The sequence below is a fragment of the Poecilia latipinna genome, unplaced genomic scaffold, assembly GCF_001443285.1.
Source record: "Poecilia latipinna isolate Pla-1442-1.1 unplaced genomic scaffold, P_latipinna-1.0 Scaffold145, whole genome shotgun sequence".
Lineage (NCBI taxonomy): Eukaryota > Metazoa > Chordata > Actinopteri > Cyprinodontiformes > Poeciliidae > Poecilia > Poecilia latipinna.
In genome coordinates this window covers 52,684-66,468 of record NW_015112761.1, presented here as the reverse complement: position 1 = coordinate 66,468, position 13,785 = coordinate 52,684, and the positions used below count along the sequence as shown (strand labels likewise).

At 35.5% G+C, this 13,785-nt stretch overlaps 1 protein-coding gene and 1 long non-coding RNA gene across 2 annotated transcripts in view; one reads left to right on the top strand and one right to left on the bottom strand.

Moving 5' to 3' along the window:
* Positions 1–2,963: 2,963 nt before the first annotated feature.
* Positions 2,964–12,493, top strand: LOC106945450 (uncharacterized). Its single transcript, XR_001424568.1, has 3 exons — positions 2,964–3,467; positions 4,744–4,747; positions 12,482–12,493. It is a non-coding gene; the product is annotated as an uncharacterized LOC106945450 (long non-coding RNA).
* The window catches only part of zdhhc9 (zDHHC palmitoyltransferase 9), a 39,673-nt gene continuing 29,517 nt past the window's right edge, over positions 3,630–13,785 (bottom strand). Inside the window, exons 4-9 of the mRNA XM_015029143.1 lie at positions 12,955–13,092; positions 12,002–12,050; positions 10,033–10,135; positions 5,665–5,768; positions 5,427–5,523; positions 3,630–4,217 (exon numbers count right to left, since the gene is read on the bottom strand). Of these exons, the coding sequence (XP_014884629.1) occupies positions 4,047–4,217; positions 5,427–5,523; positions 5,665–5,768; positions 10,033–10,135; positions 12,002–12,050; positions 12,955–13,092 (662 nt within the window). The 3' untranslated portion in view covers positions 3,630–4,046. The remainder of the gene's footprint in view (positions 4,218–5,426; positions 5,524–5,664; positions 5,769–10,032; positions 10,136–12,001; positions 12,051–12,954; positions 13,093–13,785) is intronic.

The window sequence follows — 13,785 nt, the reverse complement described above, 5'->3', positions numbered from 1 at the left end:
TTTAAGTTTAGCACTTTTTACTGGCAATTTAACATTTAAAATACAGCTGTATCATGGCAACATTTTGGCGTTACACAAGCTGCTTTAGAAATGTAAACTTCTGTAAATTTCCATAGGTTATCATGATGTTATGGATACGAAGTGGCCAGCTTTGTTTTAAAGACATTCTGTTAGCTTCAGTCTGAACCTCCATTAACAAGTGCCTTATGTAAGATTAAACTAAACCCCCTTCGACTTAAATAAATCTTTCTGGGCAGAAATGTCTGATATAAAACTTGAAGTCTACACAAGAAAGATTCACAAACACAAACTCTGTCTTGCATACAACACAGTCACTACTACAGACTCGCTATCAGCTAACACTTTCTAAATACTAACGTGTGAAAAGATCTTCCCGCTCTTTTCTCTGCGATTACATCCCGTCAAAACCGTCTGATGTGTCAGGTGCTTCTTCTGCAGGAGCAAATATCAAGAGACGGAGTTTACTGAAGAGGCAGGAAAGGAGAGAAAATGCAAAGGAAGGAAGATCACCTCTGCCATAGTTCACAGAAGGTGCTGAACAATAAACCCCAGCCACGCTTCCTTATACGTTACTTTAAGATGTTTCATCGCAGCTCTACCTAACAATGTACAATAAATAATGGTTTTACTTTTCACCACAAACTCCAGTTTCTCATCTTATCAGATGTTTTTGTGGCCACGTCAAAGGTGGAATACTGTATCTCTAAAAAGAGTTTTCTATTAACTTCTGATGGAAAATCAGTTTTTCAAGCATCGTTATGTAAGATATATTGTTGCAGTTTCCCTTTTATAAAAGAAGAAAATTTAGATGGTTTGTTTTGGCTGTAAAATTAAGAAACTAGTTTTCCAAATCTCACCAGATCAGATATTAGCAGCTTAGCTTTTCTGAAAATGTGTTTATTATTATTATTAAAGACTAAAAGTACTCATTTACATACAACCAAATGTTAACGAGAAATTTTTTTTAATTTAGAGAAACAAAACGTGGGATTACAAACCGTTTTTCTAAGCAGGGGGTTGTTTTCACACTAAACTAAGCTAAAGTTAAACTAGTCAGTTCCAGTAAATTTTAATCCCACATAATTGGATTTAATCCCCAAAAAGCCCAGTTATCTTTTAATTATCTAAACCATTAGATTGATCCAATTTAAAATAGTCACAAATTAATCTTCAATTTACATCTTGAAAAATTTGAGTTTCTTTTCATAAGTATTGTGAAAAAAAAAGATTGTACCAGTTTTGTTAACGCAGAGTTAATTACAGAATGTAGTTATTCTACTTTATTGTTGTTCTGAAAGTTAAATTAAGGAATCAGTCCTGCTACCGCAGCAACTAGTTAGCTTAAACGTAACTTAGCAGAAAACAGAAAAGCTTCATTTATTTTGGGAAACCTTTACAAAAAAGGAAAAGACATTTTCCTTTTACTAAGCAGCGCATTTAATATTGGCTTATATTCACAAAGGAAAACTAAGCTAAGCTATGCTAAGCTAAGCTAAGCTATGCTAAGCTGCACCAAGTTTTTTTGTTTCTTCCATCAACTGAAAAATCAGATTTAAACTAAGCTAAGTTCATTTATGATAATTGTTTTGTTTTTTCTTCAAAAATTCTAATTATATTTTAAATAACTAATCATTTTGTGAAACTGTTATTTCTCAGTTAAAACATAAAATCAATTCTGGATTTTTAAAAATCTTTTTCAAAGCTTTATGAGTCAAAATGTTTTTTTCAGTTTGCTTTTTAAACCAGATTAAAGTTTAAATGGTCCCTTTTTGAATTTTGTTCCGAGTTAAATGAAGAAATCCACTTAGACCAATTCAGCATTCACAGCTAGTTAGCTTAGCTTAAACAGAAGAAGCTTAACTTATTCTGTTTAAAATATGTAGAAATCATAAAACACTTGAAGATTTCCAGAAATACAAATTACTGTCATTGTCTTGTAGCAGATTTACGAAGCAATTTGTCACACAAATGTAAACTATAAGCTAAGCTACGCTAACAAACTAGCAAGTCCCACCGCGTTTTTTTAAGTGGCTGCAGCAAGATGGTTGCCATCTTTTCTTCCAAAAAGTCAGATTAGCTTTTGTAGCTGATTTTTGATTCAACACTGTTAGAGGATCATCCCTGTTGCTCGAGTTGCAGCTGCATTGATAAGGCACTGTTAATGTGAGTGTCGACGCTCATTAGGCCTTTTCTTTCCTCAGACTCAGGGGCTCAACGCCACCTGCAGCCTCAACATCACACTACATCCTTAGTTATTTAAAAAAAAAACCTAAACCACAGCAGTTGAGATTGATTTAAAAAAAGATGCACATACGTGTGAACAGCACTCAATGCAGCAGAATCAGAAGACAATTGGTAGGCGTTACCTGGAAGGAGTCCGACCTACGAGCGATTCCTCCTGCGTCCACGTCACATGTTCCCCCAGGTTAAACCAACTCATACCCATGTTCTAACAAAGATGCTTTTCCAGCCTCACAATGGTTTGCATAGGGTATGTAATTTATGTACAGCATAGATGACGCACTGCAAAAACAATAAATACTACCAAATACTTATGGTCTAGGTTTAGTCCAAATATTTTAATTCACTTAAAATAAGACAAAACTAACATACAAGCAGAGTTGGGTAGTACATGTGAGCTACATTTACTCACATGTACTTTTAGGAGTATTTTTACTAAGCTTCCCTTTTTACTTTTACTTGAGTCATTTTGTTCTGAAGTATTTCTGCTCTTACTTGAGTAAAATTTCTGTTTTCTACCCACTGAATGGAAACATGTTTTAGCCAAAAGTTCACCAGACACAGACACACTCCTGCAGTTTTTGTTAAAATGTCATAAGTTTTTTATTGAAAGAAACTGCCTTGATAAAAAAAAAAAAAAATTAGCCTATTTTTAGTATTTTTTGTTACTAATATGAATTATTGTTATCTTTGTCCTTAAAATATCTAAATTTTCACTTAACTTTATATTCTGGTCCGTCTGATGATTTAATTTTAAATATTAAATGATTGATAAGTGGATCAGTTACTCCGTACTTGAATATATATTTTTACCAAATACTTTTTTACTGTTATTTGAATAATTTCTTGGATGCTACTTTTCAGTTTTACTTGAGTAAAAACATGTTGAAGTACTGGTACTCCCACTTGAGTATAATTTTTAGATCCTCAACTCCCCTCTGGATTTAATCAGAAGGAAACTGTCTGGTTAAAGTTAAATGTTGGACAGTTCTGGAAGAAAACTGCAAAATACTAGAAACCAGGTCAGGACCTACAAGTTAGAATGTCCCAGTCAAAGTCACAACTTAAGTCCAATTAAGAATCCATAGGAAAACTTGGAAAGAGATTATCAAAAATAATTTCCATCCAGTTTAGACGTTTTACTTTTACTTGAGTAAGAATACATTGCAGTAGTGGTACTATTACTCGAGTACGACTCTTGTGTAGTTTCTCTGGCAGATTATTGCACTTACAAGAAGACATGTTTCCCTTGTTACAAGTGAAATAATCTGTACTTTTTCATCAATATTCAGGAATTATTTACTCAAAACAAGCTCTTACATCTTCCTGTAAGTTAGTTTTGTTTTATGTACAGCATAGATGCTGTACATGTGGCTAAAATATCTGCTCTAGAAAATCTAAAATACTTGGTAGGATTTAGAGTTTCTGCAGTGTTTTTGATTCAACCGATGTTCAGGAATCAGACCCTTCGTCTCTGATGCTTGCTATAACTGAACTGGCCTCTGGATATAAATGTTGACAGTTTCAGATGATGAACAAACAGACTAACAATCAGCGTTGGCTCTCCGAGCAGCATCTCTCCTGCGAGTCTTTTCCATGCAGTGGTCAGGAGACGGGAAGCTGCTGATTTTCCTTCTCTTCTAGGAGTCAAACGTCTCTGCAGGAAAAGCGCAGGCGCTCCAATCCGTTAAAGGTCAAAGGTTAACTGAATACCCCTCATATGATCAGGTGCTGATTATTATTGTTTTTCAGTTCATGAGTCGACAGATTGCTGGTCCGTCCAGCTACTGGTTCTTGGCGATGGACGTCTCAGCATCGGTCTCGGGGGAAGCCAGCGGCGGCAGCATGGCGGCCGGCGGCTGGTCGTCTTTCGGGCCGGAGCTTTTCTCTGCTGCGATGCTCGGCTTGACGTCGTCAGGCGTGTGCTCGTTGGGGATGAGAGGAGCTGTGGTTTTCTGTGGAAAAGATGCAGAGAAAGAGGTTAAAAAGAGAGAAAAGAAGGTCACACTGAGGTCGTCATGGTAACACATCGTACTGGGCGATAAATTGTTCCAAAATTTATTGCGATAAACGATAAAATTGTTGTTTTCAGATTATTTTCAACTAATATAATGCAAGATCATACTCTTAAAGATCAATAAACTTTAAGTTCTGATTAACATTTAACATGGGAAAAGATTTTAAATCTCCAAAATAAAGAAAACAACAGAAATAACAAATAAAATTCATTATTAAGTCTCTGTAAACAAAACTGTTCTTCAAAATAAAGGTGTAGTTGAGACCGAAGCACCACCAACTTTCATCATCTAGTTTTTGAAGAAAAAAAAAAGAAGACAAAAACAATAAATGATACAAACGGAAATTATTGAGTTTGCTTTACGTAATCATGTGATTTATAGATTTATTGCTTTTTGTGACAGTCTTAGCCACACTTTTCAGATTTTAATCAGTCAAAAATTTTACAATTGCAATTGTTGGCAGCTTTGTGTTGATCTCTTACAAAATATCATAATAAGGTTCATGGTTCACACATGAAAAAATGGTAAAAGGTTCAAGGACTGTGGGAACATTAAAATCAAAACTACAGAGTAAAAGAGCAAATATTTTAAATAAAAATTTAAAATTTGGATAACATTTTTCAAGCAAAATAATAAATCAAACATTTGGATGTTTTGATTTTTGTTACTTATTTATTACCAATGTTATCACCATGTATTTAATATATCTTTAAAAAATATCATAACTTAAGATTTTGAATCCTAAAAGTAAGCAAAAAGCAGACAAATATCCTGAAATAATAAATTCTCTTTTTACATCTCTTACTTCTTTTTGTTAATTTTTATTTTATTTTGATTTTGTAACAAAATTTGAATCAGGAGAAGCTAAAATTGCAACTAGAAGATTTCAGGGTAGAAAGAATTTACAGATAAAGAAGTTTAGTTACATTTATTATGCAAAATGTTGATTTTTTTTTTTTTTGCAGTTTTGGTGTAATTACTGCTCTGAGTGTATTGTTCTCAAAGGAATTATTCTCTTTTGAGTCAGTTTACTCCTTTAATCAATGACTAAATCAGCTGACGATCATTCCAATAATCTGATTAATCGCTGGCTGTTTGGTTGCACCTTGCAGCAGAGGACTGACTGGGGTGAATTAATGCGCTCACCGTAGTTTGTGCCACTGGGTTGTCGAAGGAACAGGGACCTTCGCTGTTCGCAGCAGCGGGCGAATCCTCCTGCATCAGCCCTCGTCTGTCCAAGACGCTGAAGGGCAGAAAACGGGTCAGAAACTGAATGTGGCGCTCATTACTGATCCGAACAGGGAATAAATGGAGCAACCAGACCAGGAAATGTTTTATAAGTAGAGAAGAAATGAAGGAACTGAAGGAAAGCGGAGGTATTCACCTGGGGTAGGTCGGCCCACACAGAACCTCGCAGCAGTTTTTGATGATGTTCTTGTGGCTGTAAGGATTCTGGCCTCTGTTCTTCCCAGACCAGGAGCCTTTAATCTAAAAACAAAACGCACAGCAACACCAATCAGAGCAGCAGCAAACACCAAAACACGCCCTGCAAAGTCAACCGGTTCATTCCCACAGTCCCTCCTTCAGCTTATACCTTATTCAAAAGCATGCTTCCGTTTTTAGACGATATTCCCACCGGCTTTGGTTTGACCTACTAAAATTCATCCTGCAGGATTAAACGATTCCTGCTTTAACTCCGTTCACCACAAAGAGAGCGTGGAAAGATTAAAAACTCTTAGTTAATTCATGAACATGCTTTACGAAACGGATTAATGACAGAAATACCTCCAAATTATCACGGCTGCATCTCCACTCATCACATAATGAGGTTTGAAATTTAGCTGAAGTTAATTAAACTAAACAACGCAGGATTTAAACTATTTATGACGAGTTTATCTACTTTCTGTGAGCAAAAACACAAAATCTTACTAAATATCTCTCATGCAAATATCTGAGTTTAAGTAACATTTCAGCAAGATACAGGAGCTTGTTTTAACAAATAAATTTTTAATATTGATGAAAAAGTTCTACTTCCACTGAGATTATTTCATCATGGCAAAAAGGTCTCGCTATAAGCAAAATAATCTACGAGTGTAACTAGAACTTTTAAGTGGAAGTTTTGGTACTTTAGGGGCGAAAATGATAATAATTCATATATGTAACAAAAAATAACAAAATCAGGCAACAGAAAATCAGTTTCTTTCAATTAAAAAACTTACAAAACTTTATCAAAAACTGCAGGTGTGTGTCTGTTGTATTAGCACTACTTCAACATATTTTTACTCAAGTAAGAGTAAAAAAGTATTTGGTAAAACACAAGTACTGAGTAACTGATCAAATTATCAATCATTTAATATTTAAATAAATTATACACTTAGACCAAAATATAAAGTTAAGTGGAAATTTTGGTATTTTAAGAACAAAAATTACAATAATTAATATAAGTAAAAAATAAAATAAAATCAGACAACAGGACATTTTCCAAATCAGCTTCTTTCAATAAAAAATTGATTTGGAAAATTTAACAAAAACTGCAGGTGTGTGTCTGTTTATGGTGGATTTTTGGTTGAAACATGTTTGTTTTTCATTCAGTTGGCAGAGAAAACAGAAATTTTACTCAAGTAAGAGCAGAAATACTTCATAATAAATTTATTCAAGTAAAAGTAGAAAGTACAGTAAAAATAGAAGTTACTCAAGTAAATGTAACTAGTTACTACCTAACTGTACACTCAGAGATAAACAGATGTAGATAAACCAGATTAAAAGACAGAAAGTGCATCTGTAACATGACTCCTACGGCTCAGCATGAACTAAACGACCCGCCTGCAGGGCAGAGAAGACAGAAGAATGCTTCTGGTGGTAAACATGTAGGTCACCAGGCACCGTGTGTGTGCGTGTGTGTGCGCGTGCATGCATGCGTGCATGCGTGTGTGCATGCGTGTATGGGTGTGCGTGTGCGCCTGCATGTGTGTGAGTGATCTATGGGAAACCAGAGCGGCTGTACCACTCAAGGTGCCTCCATCATGCCGCTGTGCTTCTGGCTACGCTCCCAGACCCTGCAGGTATCGATGTATCTATTATTAGGCTGATCACAAACGCTGAAGCGACCGGGCTGACAGCCATCGCTTCATCTCCCGCAGCGGGAAAAAAATAAATAAAAAATCACAGGTCGCAATGCTTCATTACTGATTAAATGAATGGAAAAAATGAGGCCAGTCATCCCACTGGAAAGGAGCAAGGGGACGATAAATTAATCATTACAACAAAGTAGAAGAGCTCAAACCACTAACATCATCGTTCCTGCTTCGTTTTTGAAGTTCTGCAGTCAGACGTTGGCTTGAAAACACAGAATATCTAATAAACATACAGCACCTGTGAATCTGTTCTCACTTCTGTGGGTAATTAACGACCAAGCACAATAAAAATGATCAATTGTTCTATTCTTATCTGGTTTGGGCCTCAGAAGCTTTTCTAAAAGTAGCCCAGAGGTCCGGGGAAAGAAACAGACGAGTCTGTTTTGCCCTCAGATGTGACAACGGTTTTAAGAATAGAAGCTATTTATACGTATTTTTAGATGATTAGATAACATTGAAAAAAAAAACTGCCATTTCAGGTTCCAGCTGACTTAAATACGTTCAGAAGCTAAAACAAAATCCAGAAACAAAATGGAGCTGAAAACAATACAGACAATGTAAGTGTTTTTACTTTAAAGAGACATTTTATCAACATATTTACACATTTTTATACTTCTATTTGAGTCTCTACTGCTTCTAAAAACAGCCTAAGTAGTAAAAAAAAAAAAAAAAAAAAAAAAAAAAAAACCTACATGACCCACTGTCATTTCTTGACAATAAACTGGTGGTTTTTATTGTCTGGAAATGAGCCATTTTTAAAACCTCCCGAATGTTAAGTCACATTCCGCAGGCGGTGCACCGTTACCTAGCAACCCCAGCCAGCCCAGTACCGTTACCTAGGAACCCCAGCCAGCCCAGTGCCGTTACCTAGCAACGACAGCCAGCCTGGTGCCGTTACCTAGCAACAACAGCTGAGTTATAACTCTTTTGGTTAGCTGGTTAACAGGCTTCAAAGTGTTGGGTTGGAATAAAACAGCTTTTGGGCAGGTTGTTAAAATTTGAGCTGCTTTTCACAACATTTGGCGGATTTTTAGAAAGTTTTCAGAGGAAAATTCTTATTAATAGTTGTTGCTATGTGGCAGAAAAGCACAAAACTTTTACTAAAATGCTTATTGGCTCATTTATTTTGAAATGTCTAGAATCTGCTGAATGTGAGATCATCAGTGATTAGTCACTGGTTAAGTGTAAAACAGAACTTCATGGGCGATATTATTTAAAGGACATACTGTATCAGCATAAAAAGTCTCACTGTGTTCAAAGAGTCCCAATTGGACCTGGTACTGGTCAGAATATAATAAAGGAAAACGACCTATGGCATTTATAATTAACAGACATATGTGACTACATATGACTTTTTTAACATGAGTTTCAGCTGAGACTTGGGCTGATTTTATTTTATTTTTTGGGGGTTTTATGTTGTGTTTGGGCTGGAAACTGTTAGTCAGATCTGGCAACCCTGCAGCTGTATGCGCTGTACAATGGCTTCTGGAAAAGACAAAGAGTTTTGTTGTTGACTTACTACTCAGAAACCACTTGCTGTGTTGTTGTTGGTTATGCAGGAGGCTCTACTGATGCTTTTCAAAGATGTACAGTTGCATAATTGTGCATTGGTTTGTAGCCATTTTGGCGCAAGAATGATTTTGTGCAAAAAATGTAATGAACATGTTTAGCATATCCCATAGATCTATCCTAACGTCTTTAAGGAAGTATAATAAGTCACCTTTAAATTATTATTTATCTGGAGCTTCTTTTTCTATCTCGAGGAATATAACCTTAATTTTTTTACAACAGAGTCGACCTTAGTTTACAACACAAAGGTCTTGTTAAACAAGCTGCGGTTTACGAGCCACTCTGTCCTTCAGGGGTGAACGAGGTGCTGCAGTTGTCACGGTAACGGTATCAGCTCTTCGATGGCGCAGAGTTCACACCTCAATGATGCCGTTAGGATTTCTGATCTCTATCATCACAGACTTAATTATCTACACTGTCTGCAAAATTTCAGAATTACCAAATGCTAAACATGTTTTCAAGTTGAATTATTTTTTATATGTGATTAAAATATTTAGATGTACTGTTTGAGAATTGTCAAAGAAATAAAAAAGACAAAAAACAGAGAAAAACAAAAACAAAAGAAACAGAAAAAAGGAAGAGACGATGAAAAAAGGAAAAAGAAATGTATAAAAGAAACAGAAAAGAAAGGAAGAAGAGAGAAAGAAAGAAAAAAGTGAGAAAGAAAAGGAAGAAAAATAAAGAGAAATAGGAAAGAAAGGAACAGAAAAACGAAAAGGGAAGAGAAAAACGTATGAGAAAAAGGGAAAAGAAGGAAAGAAAAAAAAGAGGGTAACAAAAGAGAGAAAGAAAGAAAGAAAGAAAGAAAGAAAGAAAGAAAGAAAGAAAGAAAGAAAGAAAGAAAGAAAGAAAGAAAGAAAGAAGATCACAAAAGGAAAATTGGAAAAAATAAATAAATATTTTTTTCATAATGAGGAAGGAACAGAAAAAAGAAAGAAAAAGAAAGAATGAGAAGAAAAGAGAACAAAGAGAAAATGGAAAAAGAAACAAATAGAAAAGACAGACAGAAAAAAGGATGCAGGGCAGTGAAAGGATCCTAAACCACTTACGTCCTCGTTGGTGGTCTGGTTCAGAGAGATGAGGTACGTGTGGAAACCAGTCAGTCCCACCATCGACCACAGGGTGAAGAAGCACACCAGCACTTCCAGTACAGTGAGTTCCAGTTAAGAAACCACAGCAGGTCTGAGTCATGGCCGCCAGTAAACGGACGGTGGTGTTAAAACAGCTGGAAGTTATACAAGGTGATTAAAGACGTCCGACGGAAAAGCACGGAGAACGGACGGATTCCTGCTCCTACAGACAGATTCACGTTTAATTAAAAGTTACAGATGCTCTTTATTTTCTTTATTGTTTAGTTTTATTTTGTTGTGACTTTTATTTGTCTAATTAAGTTATTTATATTTAGTTTTTAGAGTGTGTTTGCTAGTTTTCATTCGCTAAATATTTTTAGCTTCAGTTTAGTTTTTAGTAGTTATAATAGTAGTTTTAGTTTTTTCATATTTTGGTTAATTTTTAGGTGCAGAATTCAAAAAGGTGAAAGTATTTTATTGTGATTATGTTTACACTGATTGGGTAATGAGTACTGAAAGAAGACACATTTTCAAAAACTATATTTACCAACTGATTCTGGTGTTTCATACCAAACTTTGCTGTCAGGAGGATTATGGCGATTTACCGACAGCTGATGTTGAGCGGAAAAAAAAACAACAAAAAATATAAATTTCACATCAGCTTGAAAGGCTAATTAACGGATAATAAACAAAAAAACAAAGGTTGTTATATTTATAATTTCAGCATGTTTTAGTTACTTTTTATAAATTAACAGTATGGTTCTAGTTAGTTGCAGTTTTTCCTCCATTAATTACCGTTTTTGTTTATTTCAGTTAATTAAAATATTTTCTCAGTTTCAGATTTTGATATTTTGTTAGTTTTAGTTAACTAATAACCTTTCTTCAGATCTTGTTTCCATCTTGGAGTAGTGAGGATATTCCACCTCTCTAAGCTGTGTTGTAAAACTTGTCAGGAACCAAATGGGACCAAACATTTGTTACTGATTATTCACTCCTGCCACTTCATTTACAAGCCAAGAAAAGAAACAGTTTGGAACAGTTTACTGAAAAGAGGAAGCTGCTACTTTGAGAACAGGACAGAGAGTCCTTAAAATAACCACTCGACTTCCTCTGATGTATAAATAACATCCGTTATAAATATCAGGCCCTAAACTGGGGTCAAAGGTCATCATTTGGGAAGAATAAATCCAAACTGTCCGTTATGATGTCACTGAGTTAACTTGTTTGTGCTTCATAAAATTATGTGTCCCAGTAATTTATCTACCAAAAATGAACAACACAGGTATATAATATTTAATAACTTTTTGATTTACTTAACTGAAATTCAGTGTTTTTTTATAATAATTATAGAGATGCACCAGTTTGGTTTTAAGTTATTTAAGACTGTTTTAAATACAGCGCTAGCATCACAGGAAAGAGAAAAACAAAAAACAAAAGGATGAATCAATCCCTGAATAAACGTTTAGTTAACAATATAGCCTGTTACTGATAAGGTAACTAACAGTAACTTCATTTCCAATAAAAATGTGTGCAAAATGAGGATATTCTATTGTCAAAAAAACAATTTCAATTAATAAGAAATGTAATTAAAATCACAAGTGAACAAGTTTATGTAATATATGAATAAAAAACCAGCACCACCATCATCCTCCTACCACTTCCGGTCGTAATTTATTGTGGTTTTCGCCAGTAGTAACTTGATGCTGATAACATGACTTGTGTGAAGTGAGGAAAGTGTTTCGATTGCAGTTTAGCAAAACACACTAATTTTGATAAAACCAAAAAAAAAATCATCCTAGCGCAAAAACCTTTTATTGAAAAAGTTTATTTCTAAACTGGCGTGTGAAGGAAATAAGGAACAGACAAACAGAGGAAGAAAGTTCTTGACTTTCTTAAAACATGGCGCGCACACACAAACACACAAAATGTATTCATATTTAAAGGATATGTTCCAGGTGTTTCCTTCAAGGTGTTCAGAAAGCCGTGATCCACGGAGCCTGAGGACAAAGAGAGACAGACAGCAGAAACACGGAGGTAAATGTGCTGAAAAGTAAAACTCATACATAGAGTATGGCACTAAACGGGGATTATTATACCAAATTCTAATCAGTATATCCATTTGGGTTTCTACTGCTTCTAAAAACACTCAAAGCACTTTTAAAAAATCACCAGAGAGTTTTTGCCAATAAGTTAATGCTTTTTTGGTGTCTGGAAGATGAGCCATTTCAAAAGCCTCCAGGTTGTTAAGTCACAATTGACGGGCACTGCGCTGTTACCTAGCAACCAGCTGAGCTCCAGCACATTTGGTCAGCTAGTTATACACTGTAGTGTATAACTAGCTGTATGTGATGTACAATGGCTGCTGGAAAAGACAAGACAACTTACCATCCAGAAACCACTTTCTGCACACTTGTTGGTTGTGCAGGAGGCCCTACTTCTGCTTTTCAAACATGTGTGTTTTTATGATGTAAAGAAGTTTGAACTGCCTTATTGTTGAAATGTGCTGCATGAATAAACTTAACTGATGTGTTTGAAGCCTTTTTCACGGGTGAGTCTAAACATTAAGTTTGGGGGCGTGGCCAGCAGCAACTTATTTGGATTTAAAGTGACAGGACGCCCTAAAAATGCTCTTTCTGAACAGGCAGAACTTACGACTGAAATCTCATTTTCTAAGAAGGATTTTGTGCAAAAATATTTACTGAAAAATGTTTTGTATCGCTACGTTTTCCTTTAAAATAAGGTCAAAGGCCAACTATGATCTCTTTCTGTACAAAAAAAGCAGCAAATCACTTCAGGTTACTTCTGAGGCTCCAGTTGATGCAACATGAACAATCAGCTGCTATGAAGCTCCTGTTGCATCACGTTCTTCCAGATCTGCCACATTCCTGCTGCCGTACTCACGCATGACGACGTGGACGATGTTGAAGGCGAAGATGTAGATGGTGAGCAGGGACAGCGTCAGGGTGAACAGGTAGAAGTACCTGTAGTTCCTCTTGCCCACGCAGTTGCCCACCCACGGACAGTGGTGATCAAAACGGTCTGAAAAACAACAACATTCTCCGTTGATATGTGAAAACAACAAGCTGAGGCGTTGTTATAGAAATCGAATGTGTGAAAAATGACACCAGCTTTCTGTGAATCTGGAGTCTAAAAATAGTTTTCTTCCTCCTCCGTGTTTGGAGCGAAGCCAGAGGAAAGCAGGGCAGGGTCGAAACGAACAACGGGGAGAAAACATTACTGCACTGATATTTACCCCAGTTTCAAGATACTGAAAACACAGTCAGGTTAGGCTAACTATTGTTTTATAGAAGGTAAAACAAACTGGTAAACCCAAATAGTTTCATCCAGTTTGACTTTTACTTGTGATATAATTTATTTATTTTTAGGCATTTAGCCTCTTTAACCTTCTATGTTCCTCAAAGGCCTTCAGATTTAAACAGAAGTTCAAACAGTTTTTAGAAGTTACACAGAGTTTGAGGGAAATTGTTTGATTTGTGTTCATTTTATGTTTTTAATCAAGAGTGATTTGACACAAACTTAAATTACTTGTCAACAAACTTGAGGCAAAAATGTTGAGTTTCTTTCTAAATTCATCGATCCCTCAAGTTTTTTACTTTTTAAAAAGTAAAATAATGAAGTTCACAATAACATTGTAATTATATTTAAAGCAAAAAGGCTTTAAATAAGCAAACGGGAATAGAGAGATAGATAGATAGGAAGGAAGGAAGGAAG